The sequence below is a fragment of the Erythranthe guttata genome, chromosome 8 (assembly GCF_056151865.1).
Source record: "Erythranthe guttata isolate IM_541 chromosome 8, IM_541, whole genome shotgun sequence".
Taxonomy (NCBI): domain Eukaryota; kingdom Viridiplantae; phylum Streptophyta; class Magnoliopsida; order Lamiales; family Phrymaceae; genus Erythranthe; species Erythranthe guttata.
The window spans coordinates 5,710,406-5,727,553 of NC_142540.1; the positions used below are offsets into that span (position 1 = coordinate 5,710,406).

Sequence of the window (17,148 nt, forward strand, 5' to 3'; positions counted from 1 at the left end):
GATTCACAACTTTGGTGAGCAAGATGGTGTGTATAAGCACGTCTTTCGTGAGCAAAACATGGTGGCTGACTCTATTGCCAAAGAAGCATTTGTTCATAGAGATAGGAAGGAGTATCCTACTGCTCAACAACTCAATCCTCATACGCAAAAGCTCTTATTCTTTGATCGTTCTGGTTTTCCGTATTATTGTTAGTCGCATGTGGTTACATAATATTAGAATGGGCGGGAGAAGGACACATTCGTCGATCTTCAAAATGATTGGGATCCAATATCGTGGAACGAGTGCGCAAGCACGTCAAGCGAGGAGGTGTTGGGATATATTGGTTATTGGGGTCGCTTTGTCTATTACGGAAATTTCAAGACAATTAGGGTTTTAGTTTTATTTATTATCTTTTATACCCTCTTTTATGGGCCCTTTTGTTATAAAGTGTTTTAGTTTAGGATCTATTTCCGATATTTGCCTGTCACTACTGTAGGGGTACTCTTTTTCCGTGTGTAGACAGCACAATGTTTTAATAAGGTCCCAAACTCTTTATAGTAATGGAATAATAAAAAAAAAGGGGGAAACTACAATTTGCACCCCTGAACTATGGGGTTTGTCTCAAACACCCCCCTAAACTACCAAACGTAACAAAATAGTCCCTGACTTTAACAGTCAAACATTAGGAATTTATCACCATTAGAAATAATGGGCATTTACATTTTAACCCTTATTATTTTATGCTGCGAAATTAAATTAGGGGTGTCCAACTGACGTGGCATCATCTCACTTTTATGTGCAATAAAATGTCCGACTGCTTTGTGTCGATGGATTTCGCCGGAGTGACAGTAGCGGAAGCACTGGCCTTGGATGCATTGGACTTCTAGCGCTGCTGTTGGATTTGGTGGGTCACGACACCTCTTAATTCAATTATTTATTTATATATATTAATAATGTATATCTTTTGTTTAAAAATATAGAAAAGTCACTTACAACTAAATAATATGAAATGATTATTAAAAAACTTCATAAAAAGAGAAATAATTATTAAAATAACATAGATAAAGCAAGATTTATAAATAAATAAATGTTGTGAGGTAAATAATTATTGGAAATAAATAATAGAAATTTAGAAATGCGTAGTAGATTTGAGTTGACTAAAATTAGAAATAAATTGAGAAAAATATCTATGAAGACAAGTGAAGGGGTATATGTGTCCAAATAAATCCATTAAGATAGTCTAAGATGTGAAAAAGAAAAGTCAACCCTCCACATCAGCAGTAATTAACGAAAGGGGAAAGTACAGTTTGCACCCCTAACCTATAGAGTTTGTCACAAACACCCTTCTGAACTTCAAAACGTAACAAAATGACCAATGACTTTAACAGTCAAACTTTAGATTTTTAACACTTCTACTAATAGTGAGTATTTACATATTAACCCTCATTATGTTATGCTGCAATCTGACGTGGCATCATCACCGTGGATAATCATTTCCCTCTCAATAGACACTACAAGAAAAGTAATTTTAAGTAACAAAACTATAGTAACAAACGAATTATTTGTCACAAAAACTAGTTTATTGTAACAAAATGTAAACATTGTCACTAAATGATCATGTTTTGGTAACGATTAGAAAACATTGTTACTAAAACAACTAATTCGTCACCCAAAAGCCATTTTTTCGTAACAAACGGAAACCTTAGTTACAAAAAGTGAATAATTGTCACGAAAATATATTTTGTCTAGTAACAAACTCTTAATTCGTTACAGTAGCATAAAATTGTCACGAGAAGTATTATTCTTTTGTAACAAATTTTATATGTGTTACAAAAAGTTATAAAATATTATTTACCTTTCATTTCTATTGTATATCTAGTGATAATATTACTCCAGCGGGTGTGGAGAAAACAAAGGGGATAAATAAAAGAACATAGTGGCTCTAGGGTTCTAATTTCTCACCGCCGATACACACCTTTATCCTCTTCAATTTCCACCACCGCATACTTTCAAAATTCGTAACATCATCATCTCCGGCATCCGCATACATTAATTGTTACAATAAATTAAGATCTTGTAACAAAATCAACGTTTGTTACCAATACATTAGTAACGAAATTCAGTAACTTGTCACCAAAACTTTTAGCGTCGAGCTTTAGAGGACAACAAACGGTAACGAACATTGTCGTTACCAACCGTTTTCGTGACAAAAAAAGCCCTTTTGGTGACGAATTATATCCTCACCCAAAGCGAGTTTTTTTGTAGTGAGAAATTAAACCAAACCCTTCTTTTTTCTTTCCTTTTTTTTTCGCTTTTGAGAAAACCAAATTCCTCTTTTGAAAAAACCAGCCCGTGCGCCTAAAAATTGGAATTCACGCTGCAATCCAATAATCAGAAAATATCAACGACCGCTCAAGTCTTTATTAAACCAACAGTTTTCCGATGCTGAAATTCTTGATTTTTCAAACTCATTTGCAATATTTTTTCTTGAATCATACTCAGCGTGTCTTCTTTCTCAATTTCTGTGAAAAGTATGATGGATCTTCCGCTGTGTTTTTTCTTTGTTTAAGAATTTCGTGTGGTGTTTAATGCATTCGTGATGATGATTTCTCTATTTTCTGTTTGTGGGTTTCAGTAATATAACGATGCTCTGTTTGTAGGTTTCAAAAATATATCTACAGTTGATTCTTTAGTTATCAATGTGATTTTTTTGTTTTTATGTTTTTTGGTTTGTTGGTTGACTAATTTCATGGAAGTCCGAGTTGATGTTATTACATCTACTTCGTTCTCTTGGTTATCCAATTATTTATTTGTTTTTTAATTTTTTCCAATTCTGATTTTCCATATTCTTTTGGCAGAACTTGTTGAGAAGTGCTTCAAGTGAGGGGTAAATATGTCCAAATAAATGTAAGTAATAGTTTAAGATGTGAAAAGGAAAACGTCAACCCGCCCGCATGGGTGTAGCTCAACTGGTTCCGGAGGTGGTAAGTTGGTGCAAGGTCCTAGGATCGAATCCTGGCAGCCGCAGTGTGGGAATTTCAACTCCAAATGAGGGTTGGTTCCTTGTGGGCACCAGGTCCGGGTCCGCTACCTTAACGGGCCGTTGAGTTACCATGATTTACATCTTCCATCAATCCTTGTCGGGCCAAGGGATGGGGGCCCTGGGGGCGAGGGATTCGCCTTTTGGTGCAAGGAAAAGGTCAACCCGCCACATCAGCAACAACTAACGGAATGGAAAATGAGGGGTCATTTTGTTACGTTTTGTAGTTCAGGGAGGTGTTTGCGACCAACCCCATAGTTCAAGGGTGCAAACTGTATTTTCCCCTTAACGGAATGGCAAACAGAGGGATTGATTTGTTACATTTTATAGTATAGGGGCTGTTTAAGACAAGCCCCATAATTCAGGGGTGCAAACCGTACTTTCCCCTAAAAAAAGTTTGCCAAAAAAAAAAAAAATCAATATTGCTTATTTATTAATTTATTGTCTCTACACGCTTTTGACTGAGTCTTTATAATCATCTGAGTGTTATTAATGTTGACTTATGACTATTAGTGTACATATGATATTAATACCTTAATTTTTTGATAAGAGCAACTCCAATGGAGAGACATCAAAATGGAGCATTAAATATACATTTGATACTTGATATAATACTTTGATACTTCTAGAAAAAAAATTCACTCCAACCACAAGTATCAAATAGATTATCAAATTTTAAATATATAAATAATTATATTATTAAATGCCACGTGGCAAATTGTGATAGGTTAATAGAGTGGTTACATTTTTGATACCTCATTTTCCAGGGAGTATTTTTGCACCTCGGGGTGGTTGAATATCAAAATAGTTCTCCATTTAATGCCTCCATTGGAGGAGGATTTTTTAATTTTGGAGCATCAAAGTGGTAGTTTTTCATTTTGATACCCCATTTAGTTGAGTTTGAAATCTTGAATTTAATCGGACAAGACGAATGTCAAAGATAATAATGGTTTGCTGGCATCCGATGTAGATCTACTAAATTTGATTTCAATTTTTTTTTCTTTTTCTTTTTTTGCTAAATTGTCACCTTCTATACATAATCTAGTTTATAAATACGTCCATATCTAGAACACTTATTTAGTACCCCTCCATTTCTCTCAATGGCTCCTTCAACTATTTCAATAGTCATTTTCTCCTTACTTTTATTCTCGTCTTATTCGAATGCTCAAACAACCCCATCAAAGAAACCCGAAGCCTTCACTTTCCCGATCAAGAAAGATGACACAACCAACCAGTACTACACCAACATTCAGTTTGGTTCAAACAGCACCAAACTGAATGTGGTGATCGATCTCGGAGGCAACTTCCTCTGGTTCAACTCCGAAGACTACTTGAACGCTGCATCGACGTTCCACCCGATCCCATGCGGGACCCGCAAATGCCGAATTGCCGAAGCCATAGGTTGCACCTTCTGCTTCCTAAAGCCCGCCCAGCCAGGGTGCACGAACAACACGTGCTCCGACTACTCCCTCAATCCGTTCTCTGGCACTTCAGGGTACAGCGGTTTGGGAGAGGACACCCTGCGCTTGCGCTCCGCACGTGGGGGCAACGTGTACGCGGTGGACGATTTCCCCTTCCAGTACGCACATGACGCTATGCTAGAAGGCCTGGCGGGTCCCGCCTCGGGCGTGATCGCCTTGGGCAGGACCCGGATTTCACTGCAGGCGCAGCTCGCGTCTGCTTTCAAGATCCGCGAGAAATTCACGCTGTGCGTCCCGCCAGCTGGCGGCGACGGTAATTTGATCGTCGGAGAGACGGCTTACAGCAAACCCTTTGAGGAAATCTCGAAGTCACTTGTCACCACTCGGCTGGTGAGAAATCCTGTGGGGCTTTTGGGGATCGATCTGATAGGCAATTTTTCGAGAGAGTATTACATCGATGTAAAGTCGATTAAAGTTGGTTCGAAGACACTCTCGTTGAACAAAACGCTGCTTTCGATTAACAAGAAAGACGGAAGTGGAGGCACTACCATTCGGACCGTGAGGCATTACACGGGTCTGAGCAAATCGATTTACAGGGTTTTGGTCAAAGAGTTCGCGAAGGCTGCCGAGTCCAAGAATATTACGAGAGTGGCTTCTGTGGCCCCGTTTGGGGCTTGTTTCGATTCGAAGACCGTTCTGAGCTCGAAGACGGGCCCACGAGTGCCGACTATCGATCTTGTTATGGAGAAGAAGAGTGTTTACTGGAGGTTTTATGGATCAAATTCAATGGTTAAAGTTAGTAAAGACGTGATTTGCCTTGCGTTTGTTGAAGGAACAATAAATGTGTCTGGACAGACGACGTCGATAGAAGTGGGAGGGTATCAAATGGAGAATCATCTGCTTGAGTTCGACGTGGCTTCTTCCAAGCTAGGGTTTAGCTCTTCACTGTTGCTGCATGGCACAAGCTGTTCCAACTTCGGAGCTTCCTAGGTTGACTTTGTGATGGGTTACGTTTCTTGGGAAAGAAAGTATTGGTCAAACTTTGAAGTTTCAGTTTTTCTTATTTACTTATGGTCACATTTTCTATGCATATCCTCTGCTTTTGATTGTTTTTTTTTTTTTTTCTTTAATTTTTTTGAGTAACCCTGCTTTTGATTGTTGTTGGGTTGAAATGTTACTCCAAAAAAAAAAATGTTAGAATGAATAATGATTTTATTTCTTGCTATTTGTGAACAAAAGCTATGGCTACTCATATTTGGGATAAAACAGTTTTTCCCCTCAAATTTGCACCGATTTCACATTTGGTCTCCCATATTCACAAAAGACACATTTGGTCCCTCATGTTTTAAAAATTCAAAAAATTTAGTTCTGTCATTTTCTCGTTAAAACTAACGGAATCAAGCGTGTTCCCATCACTTCCTTAACTGACGGACTAATGGTAAATCTAAATAGACGTAAATGACAAAAAATGCTAAATTATTCAAACATGAGGGATCAAATGTGTTTTTTTTGTGAACATGAGGGATCAGATGTGAAATCGGTGAAAACATGAGGGACGAAAATGTTAATTTCCCGACTCATACTTTTATTGCACTGATTGGAAATAAACAGACTCTTGACATAGCTATTACTGGATTGAAAAAAGAAAAAAGTGAATATAAACATTTATTACTAAATTGAGAAGGGGAATAATTTATATTTTCGAAATATAAAATAATAACAAATTTATTTCAAGAGAATATCACACTAAAAAAATGTGAAAAAAGTTGTTGCAAAGTTGGAGTTTGTTGAAATGTGCTGAAATCAACTGTTCTCCAATTGAATGTGGTGAAATGTTGCGAAGTGAACAAATGGCTTTCATAAAAATATAGTTAAACTTCTATAAATTAATTTACAAATTAATACAGTTGAAACTAATAAAATTTTATTGATTTAGCGAAATATTAAATTATTGAACTAATAATTTAGCAGGTGTTTTATTGAGTCGGGGTCAAAATAATATATTATTTAAGTGAAATTATTAATTTATTGAGTATTAGTCATTAGATATTAATTTATTGAGATACTACTGTTTATAGTATAATAAGGGTTGTTTTGGTCCCGGACATCCAACAGCTATATGGAGAGTGCCAAAGAGTTACTTGACTTTTGGCCCGTGGAGGGGGCATGTGTTACAATCGATATTTCAGAGGTATTCGAATTTTTTTTTTTTTTTTTTTTCTTCTTTTTTGTCAAAGTAGGTATTAATTATAAAGGGCATACTTGGAGGGTGTTATGTGTAATTAATCCTAAAAAAATAAGTATACAAAAATTAAAATTGTGGTCATATTATGATGTGAAATAGTTCATAAGTTCATATATAACATCAACTTTATGAAGTCCTTCACGGGAGATGGACTTTTTTTTATTGTTCTCCAAATGGCAACTAAACTAAAATATATAGACTATTGACAATTTTTTTTTTCCCCAAATGAACGATACAATCAACCATATTGGTGAACTGGGTAAATCTACGCCCCCGGGCGTATAAACTATAGACAATGTTCTTGAATACATGTATGGTAAGATACTACATAGAAAAGTTTATCGAGTGCACCGGCGGTACTAAGAGGGGGTCCAAGATCAATAAAAAAAAAATTAAGGTATTTTGTCATTATATTTTTTGAATATTACTTTTACCCCCAAAGTTTTTGTAAATATGCCTCTTTAACTCTTAATTTTTTTTAGTCTCCATAATCTTATATAAATTATAGATATTTATAGCATATTTAATAGAACAATATAGAATAAAACGTTTAAAAGTTGTATTATTTTAAATAAAGTTTATGAATATTTACTGTTTTCTTTATCAATGCCTCTAAAAAATAATATTGGCTGATGCCACAAATCCTCAAAATATTAAGCGATTTACATTATTAGAATAATTTGTATTGATTAGATTTTTTTTAATGCTTGAAATATGATAAAATTACAATATATATGCTTTTTAATAAAAAAAAAAAAAAACAATATAAACATATTTTTGCAATGTCTTGTGAGCCTAATTTTTTTCCAGAGCGCTACCTTTAAATTTTGATCCTAATTCCATCCCTGACCGAGTGAAGTACAAAAACAACTTAACATTACATTAAATCCCTAAAATGAGTTTTAAAATTAGAAGTTAGATAACCATTTTAGAGAACTTCATTGACGCTGTAAATGAGCTTCAAAATAGAAATTATGTCCCAAATCTCTCAATATTTATTATTTATGTTGCTTTATATATTTATTTTTGTTCTTAAAAGAATTATAAATAAAAATAACTAAGGAAAAAGATATACATAATAATTAAGCTATAATCTATATAAAATATGAAATAATTCATAATTTGCTTCGCCACTTCACAAAGAGATTCGTAGTTGCATATGTGCACAAAATAAATATATAAGTATAATGCAATAACGTGCAATTAAAACACAATGCTACAAGCCAAGTACGAAGCTCGATCATGAATGTGTTATAGACAAGAAGAATTTAAATTGGGCTTTTACTGCCACTGTTATTAATCTATATAGTTATAACAGCTTTGACTATTCAATGCGGGTACACCGTACACATATCAAAATTCAAAACTCAACACTTTACAATGCACCACGCCAATACAACAGTTAATTGATTTAAAAATAAAAAACGCGCCTACCGACACGACCTTTACTGTCATAAATTCTTGACAAGGAAGAAGTGTTAACCTAATTAAAGCGACTTCTTGACTACTATTTAAAAATAAAATCTCAACTGCTGTCTTTATTTCTATTTTAACTAAACTATGACTACATATCGCGTGTGTGTGTGTCTATATATATATATATATATATATATATATATATATATATATATGTAGAGCTAATTGCACATAACCCCCTATGAAATTTCAAATTGCCGAAAAAGTCCTCGTGTTAAAAATATTAGCAAAGACCCCCCTATGTTGTGTTTTACGAAGCACACCGCCACTTACTTCAAAATTGATGGTTGACTTGTATAAAATTACTAAACTACCCCTAATACGTTTTTAGTAATTTTCAGTTTTAAACAAAAAGAAATGAAAAAAAAAGATATCACACAAAACGGAGTAAACCAGCTTCTCCCCTCTTCATTGCACGTCTAGGAAAAGGAGAAAAATGGTTGCTGACAATGGTGGGTGGGGATTCCTTTTTTTTTTTTTTTTTTCTTTTCAGATCCGAAGAAAAAAGTGTTGCAACGGCCATTTTCGGCACACGGAAATTGTGGATTCAGAAGATAAAATAGCGGTGGTGGCATTGAAAGGCAGCGGCGGCGGCATGGTGGAATCGGAGAGTCGGCAAATGATTCTTCGAGTTTGACATTATTCTTCTTCTTCTTCCTGAATGTATGAATTAAGTTTTCACAAATTGAAAGAAAATGCTACGGAAATTGGAAGAAAGTTCTTTGAAGGGTTTTTGTATATTTTTTTGTTTGGGCAGGGATGTGCCGTTTTTCTTCCCTTTTGTTTTCTTGGATTTGGAATAGAAATGAACTTCATGTTGATATATGGATTTGGTTGATGGTTTTGGCTGGAAAAAATCATGGTGAAAAAGTGGAGGGCTACTCTTTAGGTTGAAGAAGATGGGTTAATTGAAAATATAAAGGACTAAATTGAAAATTTTAAAAACTTCATTTTGGTACTTATAAAATTTCTGGTTGCATTTTGGTATTTCGTGTCAAAAAACGAACCCCCACTTTCATCCATGGCGAGTGAAGTGCACGGTGAGCTCCTAAGGGCCTTATTGCCTTTAACTAATTTTTATAGGAGGTGTTTGCTAATTATTTTAACACGAGGTCGTTTTCAGCAATTCGAGATTACACAGGAGTGGTTTTTGCAAAAAACCCTATATATATATAGTTAGTGAGAAGTTATTTCATCATATCAACAGTTAATAATTACTCTGTGTATTTCACCACGTATATATCGCGGATCAAAGATCACTTCTGAGTTATAAAATAAAAAACACATGAAGTGCGTGAAATCAATTTGCAGCATGTTACTGGATGGATTAGAATTGATGGGTTTTGACTTCTGACCTTCAATCACTCATTCAATTTGAGTTGGGAATTTTGACTTCAATCCGCCATACAAATAAGATATCTACAAGATAAAGATGATGCTGATTAGCTGGAATGCTAACCCCTGGTCAAAGTCAACTCCAATATATCTAATCTCTAAATCTAAATCTAAATCTTTGCAGATATTCAAAAACTAAATACACCAAAAAAAATCAACTACAAATATGTACTGATTTATTTCAGAAAAAGAATAACAGTCACATTATTCCTTAAGGACAAATGGCCCCTTCAACTCTCTCAATCATCATATTATCCTCATTCCTCTTGTTTTCTCTTTCAAATGCCCAAACAAAGCCACAAGCATTCACTTTCCCAATCAAGAAAGATGCCACAACCAAACAATACTACACCACCATTCAAGTAGGCTCAAACAGCACCACTCTCGACACTGTCGTCGACCTCGGCGGCAAATTCCTCTACTTCTACTCCGACGAGTACTTGAACGCGGCTTCATCGTACCGCCCGATCCTATGCGGGACCCGGCAATGCGAGATCGCAAACGGCGTCGGATGCATTTTCTGTTTCCTGAAGCCTCCCCAGCCAGGTTGCACCAACAACACGTGCTCCGACTACGCCCTCAACCCCTTCAGCGGGACACAGGGCTACAGCGGCCTCGGCCAGGACGTCCTCCGCGTGCGCTCCACGCGGGGTGCCCTGTACCCGCTGAACAACTTCCCGTTCCAGTTCTCTGATCCCGTCTTACGGGAGGAACTGGCTGGTCCGGCCGCTGGCCTGATCGGTCTCGGCCGGACCAGAGTCTCCCTGCAGGCGCAGCTCGCGTCTGCTTTCAAGATCCGCGAGAAATTCGCACTCTGCCTCCCTTCGTCCGCAGGCAGCGACGGGAACTTGATCATCGGAGACACGGCTTACGTCAGTCCGTTCGAAGAAATTTCGAAGAATTCATTTTTCACCACGCCCCTCGTGAAGAATCCCGTGAGCACAGACATGAACGAGGTGATAGGCAATTTCACGGCGGAGTACTTCATCAATGTCAAGTCCATTAAAGTTGACTCCACAACACTGTCGTTGAACAAAACGCTGCTCTCGATCAACAAGAAAGATGGAAGCGGAGGCACGAGCATTCGTACGGTGAGGCCTTACACCGGTCTGAGCAGATCGATTTACAGGGCTTTGGTCAACGAATTCGTGAAGGCTGCCGCTTCGCAGAATATCAAGAGGGTGGCGGCCGTGGCTCCTTTCGGGGCGTGCTTCGATTCGAAGACGGTTACGACGTCGAAGACGGGGCCCAATGTGCCGATTATCGACTTTGTCCTGCAGAACAAGGATGTGTACTGGAGGTTTTACGGCGCAAGCTCAATGGTGTTAGTTAGTGCAGACGTCATCTGCCTTGCGTTTGTGGAAGGACAAATAAATCTGACGGGACCAACAACCTCGATAGTTGTCGGAGGGTACCAACTGGAGAATCATCTGCTTGAGTTCGATGTGAAATCTTCGAAGCTCAGATTTAGTCCTTCATTGTTGCTGATTAACACAAGTTGTTCCAAGTTCGGAGCTTCCTAGGTTGTGTAACGGTCAACTTTGAATTTCGAGTTTTTATGATTCAAATGAAATAAAAGAATGACAGTCCCTTTGTATTTGTGAAGTGAAAGGCTTCCTCTGGATGAGCTTCCTCACTTTGATTATTTATTATATTGGAATGAAATAATGATGTGTTTATTAAGTTTTTGCCATTTTCTTTTAACTTTATTAAGACTTCGAATAGGTCACTTATTTAAAAGGATAAAATGCACTTTGTCCCCTACAAATTTCTCATTTTCGCATTTCCCCCCCTAAAAATTCAAAAACTGGATAATCTCCCTTTAAAATATTATTTTGGTTGCACATTAATTTGCCTCAGAAGTCAATTTTTTGTGGGCATTGTGCAACAAAAATAACATTTTAATGGGGCAATGTGAAAAAAGATAATGTTTTTAAGGGGTAACATGCAACAAAAATAACATATGAAGGGGCAATATGCAACAAAAATACTCAAATGCCGATGAATAGTTCATTGAAATTTTGCTATTGGGGCAATTTGCAACATGAATAACATTTTGAAGGGGGACATTCACTTTTTAAAATTTTGAGGGGGTAAAGTGCAAAAATTAGAAAATTTTAGGGGGTGATGTGCAATTTGCCCTATTTAAAAAGAATAATAAATAAATATAACAAAAAGAATAATGGATTCAATCATAGGCTCATCAACTTCATATACATTTGTATTGTTTTCATTTCTTGATCACCATTCACTGTTGACTAGACAAAATGAAACCATGAATCTGTCTGTATATCTCGACTTTCATTGTTGTGCTGTTTATATGCCTTGTCATCAAATTCACAGAGCTACCGTTAGTAATCCAACGCACATCACATAAGAAACGAACTTTGAAACAAAAGAACCAGAAACAACGTCTACGATTTCTATGTACTAGTAGTATAACTTGAACAACATAATGCAATAAAAATGCATGAAAAATAGTCAGAAGGAAACCTTCAATAATTCATATTAAAGAACCCCAAATATTATATTACCGGGTAAACATCTTCCTGAATCGAAACAATTCATATTACGTGCAGTAGACAGAATAAAAAAGAAATAAATAAAAAGGATCGCGTTACTCGAATTTCTAGAATATAGACTTATGACATTCAGTAAAGAACTAAAAGGGTACCGAACAATATAAAAATCACAAGAAAACGCACCATCTACGGACGCTGCACCGAAGTGAAACTTTGAGAAGAAATAAAAAATGCCAAAATGGAAACAGAATATATTTAATAAATAGTTGTAGTTAATTATGTTGATTTGCTAGGTCGCGGGGATGCATTTGACCTTCGCAGATTCCGAATTCCAGAAGAACCATTCAAGAGTTCTTCTTATGTGCTTTCCATTAGAAGTTGACTAATTAGATGCCAACCATTGAGAATGAAAAAATCAAACAAGTAATAAAAATTTCTTGCCAAGTCACCAAAACGTTATAGGGCTCAACAACTTTATACAGTTATATTTATTTAATTTCTTGCCAAGTCCCCGTAGATTATGAAAGTCATCACCGATCAAAGATCATTCATTTGTTTTACAACATAACACAAAAATTGAACCATGAATCTGCATCCACTTTCAATTGTTGTTCTGTTGTTTCTTTGCCTTCTCATCAAATTCACAGCTGCATTTAGTAATCCAACTCAATTCACAGGTTATGTTTCGATTAATTGCGGTTCCATAGGCACTTCGATAGCAAACAATGGCAGGGGATGGGTTGGAGATGTACATCCAAAATCTTCTTCCTTGCTACAAACTAAGGGCTCATCAACCACTGCAATTGTCGTCCCTAAGTTGATCTCTGCCGATCCAGTTCCATACAAAACGGCAAGAATCTCTCAATCTCAATTTTTCTATGAATTCCAAGTGAGCCCAGGTCAGAAAATTCTTCGTTTTCACTTTAATCCGACTTTATATAAAGGTTTCGAAGGGTTCAAGGACTTGTTCACTGTTGAAGCCGGTCCTTTTACTCTGCTCAGTAACTTCAGTGCTTCACTAGCAGCAGAAGCTCTCGGTGTTGATTCTTTTGTCAAGGAATTCTGTTTAAGCATACAAGAAAATCAAAAACTAACTATAACTTTCTCTCCTGAAATTAGTCATTTGTTAGATACATATGCTTTCATAAACGGCATTGAGATTTTCACAGTGCCTGCAAGTCATTCTTACTTTGAAGGCGGAGATGTTGGGCTCCAATTGGTAGGCGAGAAGTTTCGGGTTTACATTGATTCCAGCACTGCACTAGAGATATTTCACCAAGTAGAGTTTAAGCAGAGCAATGTTCATTCTGCCGAAAATTTTCATGGACTGTTTCCCAAGTGGGAGAACGTAAATGCAAAGAGGAGAAACAATAACACATGGAAAATACCGGTGAATGTGGGGTTCAAGTACTTGATCAGAGTTCATTTCTCCGAGTTAGGGCTCAAGATTGCAAGAAATGGTGATAATAAGTTCAAAGTCCTTATTAATGAAATGATTGCTCGAACGAATATTGACGTCGTTAAGGAAAGCGATGAAAATAAAATACTCTGGTATAGGGACTACACGGTGAAGGTGAGAGGAAACAAAAAAGAGGGAAAACGTGATATCTTGATTTCATTGCAATCATATGATGATCTTATAGACGATCAGGTACTTGTTTCAGGGTTCGAAATATTTAAGTTGAGCAACTCCGATAACAGTCTTGCCAGTCCAAATCCTTCACCTCTAGCTCGGGATTCAGCTTCCCACACTGTAACTCTATTCCTTTTTCTTTATCACAGAAATGCAATCGCAAATGTTACAATAGCTATGATGTCTTTGGTGTGCATAATTGGTTATAATTTGCGGGAAATTCGGGAAGCTAATATAACTGACGAGGAAAACAAAAGAAAGCCAAAGCCGAAGCCATCGCCATCGCCATCTGCAAGGGCTGAACGTACTTGTCGCCGTTTTTCACTGGATGAGGTCCAATTAGCGACACAAAATTTCAATGACACACTACTAATTGGAAGGGGCGGATTTGGTGAAGTCTACAAAGGCCACATTGATAATAAGCAAACTACCGTTGCTATAAAGAGGTTGAAATCAAGCTCCAAGCAAGGAGCACAAGAGTTCTTGGCAGAGATCGAGACACTTTCTGAGCTCCGACATGTTAACCTAGTATCTCTAATTGGTTACTGCAATGAAGAAGGAGAAATGATTCTTATTTATGAATACATGCCATCTGGAACATTGGCCGATCATATTTACAAACTTGCAGGGGAAAATAATACCTGCCCTTCTCTCACATGGAAGCAATGCCTTGATATCTGCATCGGAGCTGGTCGAGGACTAGATTACCTCCACACAGGCCATGGAGTCATACATAGAGATGTAAAGGCTTCAAATATCCTGCTTGATGAAGATTTCATAGCTAAGGTTTCTGATTTCGGATTGGCCAAGCTCGAAAACAAAAGCAAGTTAAAGACCCACATCACCACGAACGTTAAAGGCACGTTTGGGTACCTTGATCCAAATTATTTCAGCACTCATAAACTAACCAGGAAAAGTGATACGTATGCCTTTGGAGTGGTGTTGTTGGAAGTATTGTGTGGGAGGCCCGCAGTAGATTTGAAGGTTCCAGAGGATGAGCGAGTTCTGTCCAAGTGGGCTCGAGATAAGATTAGCATGGGAGAAGCTGATCAAATTGTATCACTTAGTTTGAGAGACGAGATTTCACCAGATAGCCTCAAGACATTTGTCGGAGTTGCCCAAAGATGCTTATCCGATGAACTAAAAAACCGGCCAACAATGTCTCAAGTTGTGTCACAACTTGAGTTCGCGATCGAGCAACAGGAGACAAAACAACTTTCAAAAATAGCAGCAAGCGCTTCTAATGACAGCCATTGTCTTAATAATGATAAAGATTGCCTATCATTTCAGACGAGTCAACCAACAGTTTTCTCTACAGCTGTGCGAAATTTCACACCTCCTCCAAAGGAACAAACTAATAGCAATGTGGTTATTGTTCAACTTCCACAAAATGATAGCAATGGCCTATCAGTTCAGACGGGGCAACAAACAATTTTCTCTACAGCCGTGCAGAATCTCGCACCTCCTCCGAAAGAACAAACTAATAGCAATGTGGCTATTGCTAAATTTCCACAAAATGATAACGATGGCCTATCGGTTCAGACGAGGCACCCAACAATTTTCTCTACAGCTGTGCAGAATTTCACACCTCCTCCAAAAGAACAAACTAATAGCAATGTGGTTATTGCTCAACTTCCACGAAATGACAATTATGGCCTATCAATTCAGACAGGGCAACCAGCAGTTTTCTCTACATCTGTTCAGAATTTGGCATCTCCTCCGAAAGAACAAACTATTAGCAATGTGGCTATTGCTCAGCTTCCACTCAAGGGAAATGAATTGCCATCAATTTCAGGTACAAATTCAATAAATGGAGAAAAAACAAAACATTCATATCTTGATATTCAAACTTGTCATGGTCTAATTTAATGTGCTTCTGATGTTACCTGAAATGTAAAACTGGCAGAGTTTGATTTGCATACAAGTACACCTGCCATGAGTGAATCTTGTTCTACATGGGACTTATGCAGATGTTTCTCGTTAAAGGAGATCAAAACCTCCACAGACAACTTGGACGACAATTCCATCATCGGCAAGGGAAGATTCTTCAATGTGTACAAAGGGTTCATCGAGGACACCGCCACCACCACCACCGTGGCCATCAAAATAGTGAAACTGTCGTCGTCCTCAGGTGTCCGCAAGTTTCTAAATAGAATCGAGATACTTTCGCAGGTAAGGCACCTCAACTTGGTATCACCGATCGGCTACTGCAATGAGGGCGGACAAATGATATTAGTCTACGACTACATGGTGCGTGGCAGCTTACATGACCATCTCTACAACTCGGTGAAGAATATAAAATTAACGTGGAAAAGGCGCCTCCAGATTTGCTTAGACGTTGCCGTAGGATTGCACTACCTTCACATGGGCAATGAGTACAACCCCGTCATGCATCGCGGAGTCAACTCCACAAACATCCTACTGGATGAGAAATGGGTGGCCAAGGTCTCCTTCGGGCCAAGGTATATCGAACTACGACGGTCGACAACAGAGGACGACGTGCACTACTTGGGCATGGTGTTGTTCGAAGTGTTATTCGCCAAGCCAGAGGAGCCGATAAACTTGGACAAATGTGTTGAATTTTGTAAAAGGGAAGAGACACTTATGGAAAAGGTTCAACCATTACTTGGGGACGGCACAGAACCATATATTGATTCTAATCTGTACCATCAAATTGCCCCTAAATGTTTGAGTGAATTTGTCGATACAGCCCTGTCATGCATAAATGAAGAGCAATGTAAGCGGCCGACAATGAGCGACGTTGTTCGGAGCCTCGAGTTCGCGATGCAGCAGCAAGAAGCGATCGGAGGATAAAGGCGGCCGCACAGCTTCCCTTCGCTGAGCCTTCTTTCCCGCACCGGGTAAATCTCCTATTTTGTGAGCAAACTTGAGCCGAATCTCAGAAAGAATTTGGGAAAATTCTTAGAAATAAATTAGGGATTTGGAAAATGGAAAATTGTTTGGAAGAAAGAGGAAAGATGTAAATCGCACATGTCATATGCATGCAGGGTCTCATTTTTTTCTTTCTTGGGTAAAGTTTCAAGTGGGGATGAAATTTAGCCCTATTCAGTATTAGAGCAATCATTTGTTGAAGAACTAAATGTTACATACAGTTGAATTTATTTTCTGCTAACATTATTGTAAAAGTAAAAGAAATGGATTTTGAAATACAATTCACCATATTGAATAATTATTATTCGTCAATTTGTTATGTAAAACGAGGGTTGCTAATTCAAATCAATTAGTAATATCTCGTGCCGATAAATCTTGAAATAATAGAAAAACTTTGAAGTAAGCAATTATATATGTAAGCATGAAAACTGTGAAGTAAAGGGATAGCATTACCTGACAGACGAGAATCCATTTGGTGGAGAGGTTTCAGATGAAGTACTATATCCAAGTCGATCTTCAGTGTATGCAGCCGATCTTCAATCAA

General features: G+C 37.6%; 3 protein-coding genes across 3 annotated transcripts; all 3 read left to right on the top strand.

Moving 5' to 3' along the window:
• The first annotated feature begins 4,095 nt into the window (after window positions 1–4,095).
• LOC105976820 (putative aspartic proteinase GIP2) lies at window positions 4,096–5,489 on the top strand. The gene has a single exon (XM_013002079.2). It carries the CDS (start codon window positions 4,121–4,123, stop codon window positions 5,429–5,431), a length of 1,311 nt encoding a protein of 436 aa, XP_012857533.1. The 5' UTR covers window positions 4,096–4,120; the 3' UTR covers window positions 5,432–5,489.
• A 4,172-nt stretch (window positions 5,490–9,661) lies between these two features.
• LOC105976880 (putative aspartic proteinase GIP2) lies at window positions 9,662–11,240 on the top strand. The gene has a single exon (XM_013002143.2). It carries the CDS (start codon window positions 9,779–9,781, stop codon window positions 11,078–11,080), a length of 1,302 nt encoding a protein of 433 aa, XP_012857597.2. The 5' UTR covers window positions 9,662–9,778; the 3' UTR covers window positions 11,081–11,240.
• Window positions 11,241–12,564: 1,324 nt separating this feature from the next.
• Window positions 12,565–16,916, top strand: LOC148768375 (putative receptor-like protein kinase At5g39000). The gene is made up of 2 exons (XM_088821819.1): window positions 12,565–15,507; window positions 15,619–16,916. The coding sequence occupies exons 1-2, from the start codon at window positions 12,663–12,665 to the stop codon at window positions 16,524–16,526; spliced, it is 3,753 nt and encodes a 1,250-aa protein (XP_088677945.1). The 5' UTR covers window positions 12,565–12,662; the 3' UTR covers window positions 16,527–16,916.
• The last annotated feature ends 232 nt before the right edge of the window (window positions 16,917–17,148 follow it).

Excerpts from the sequence above, each read along its gene's own strand:
- LOC105976820 (XM_013002079.2), top strand. The coding sequence starts at position 4,121 with ATGGCTCCTTCAACTATTTCAATAGTCATTTTCTCCTTACTTTTATTC.
- LOC105976880 (XM_013002143.2), top strand. The coding sequence starts at position 9,779 with ATGGCCCCTTCAACTCTCTCAATCATCATATTATCCTCATTCCTCTTG.
- LOC148768375 (XM_088821819.1), top strand. The coding sequence starts at position 12,663 with ATGAATCTGCATCCACTTTCAATTGTTGTTCTGTTGTTTCTTTGCCTT. Across the intron at positions 15,508-15,618 it reads TGAATTGCCATCAATTTCAG|AGTTTGATTTGCATACAAGT; the intron begins GTACAAATTCAA and ends TAAAACTGGCAG.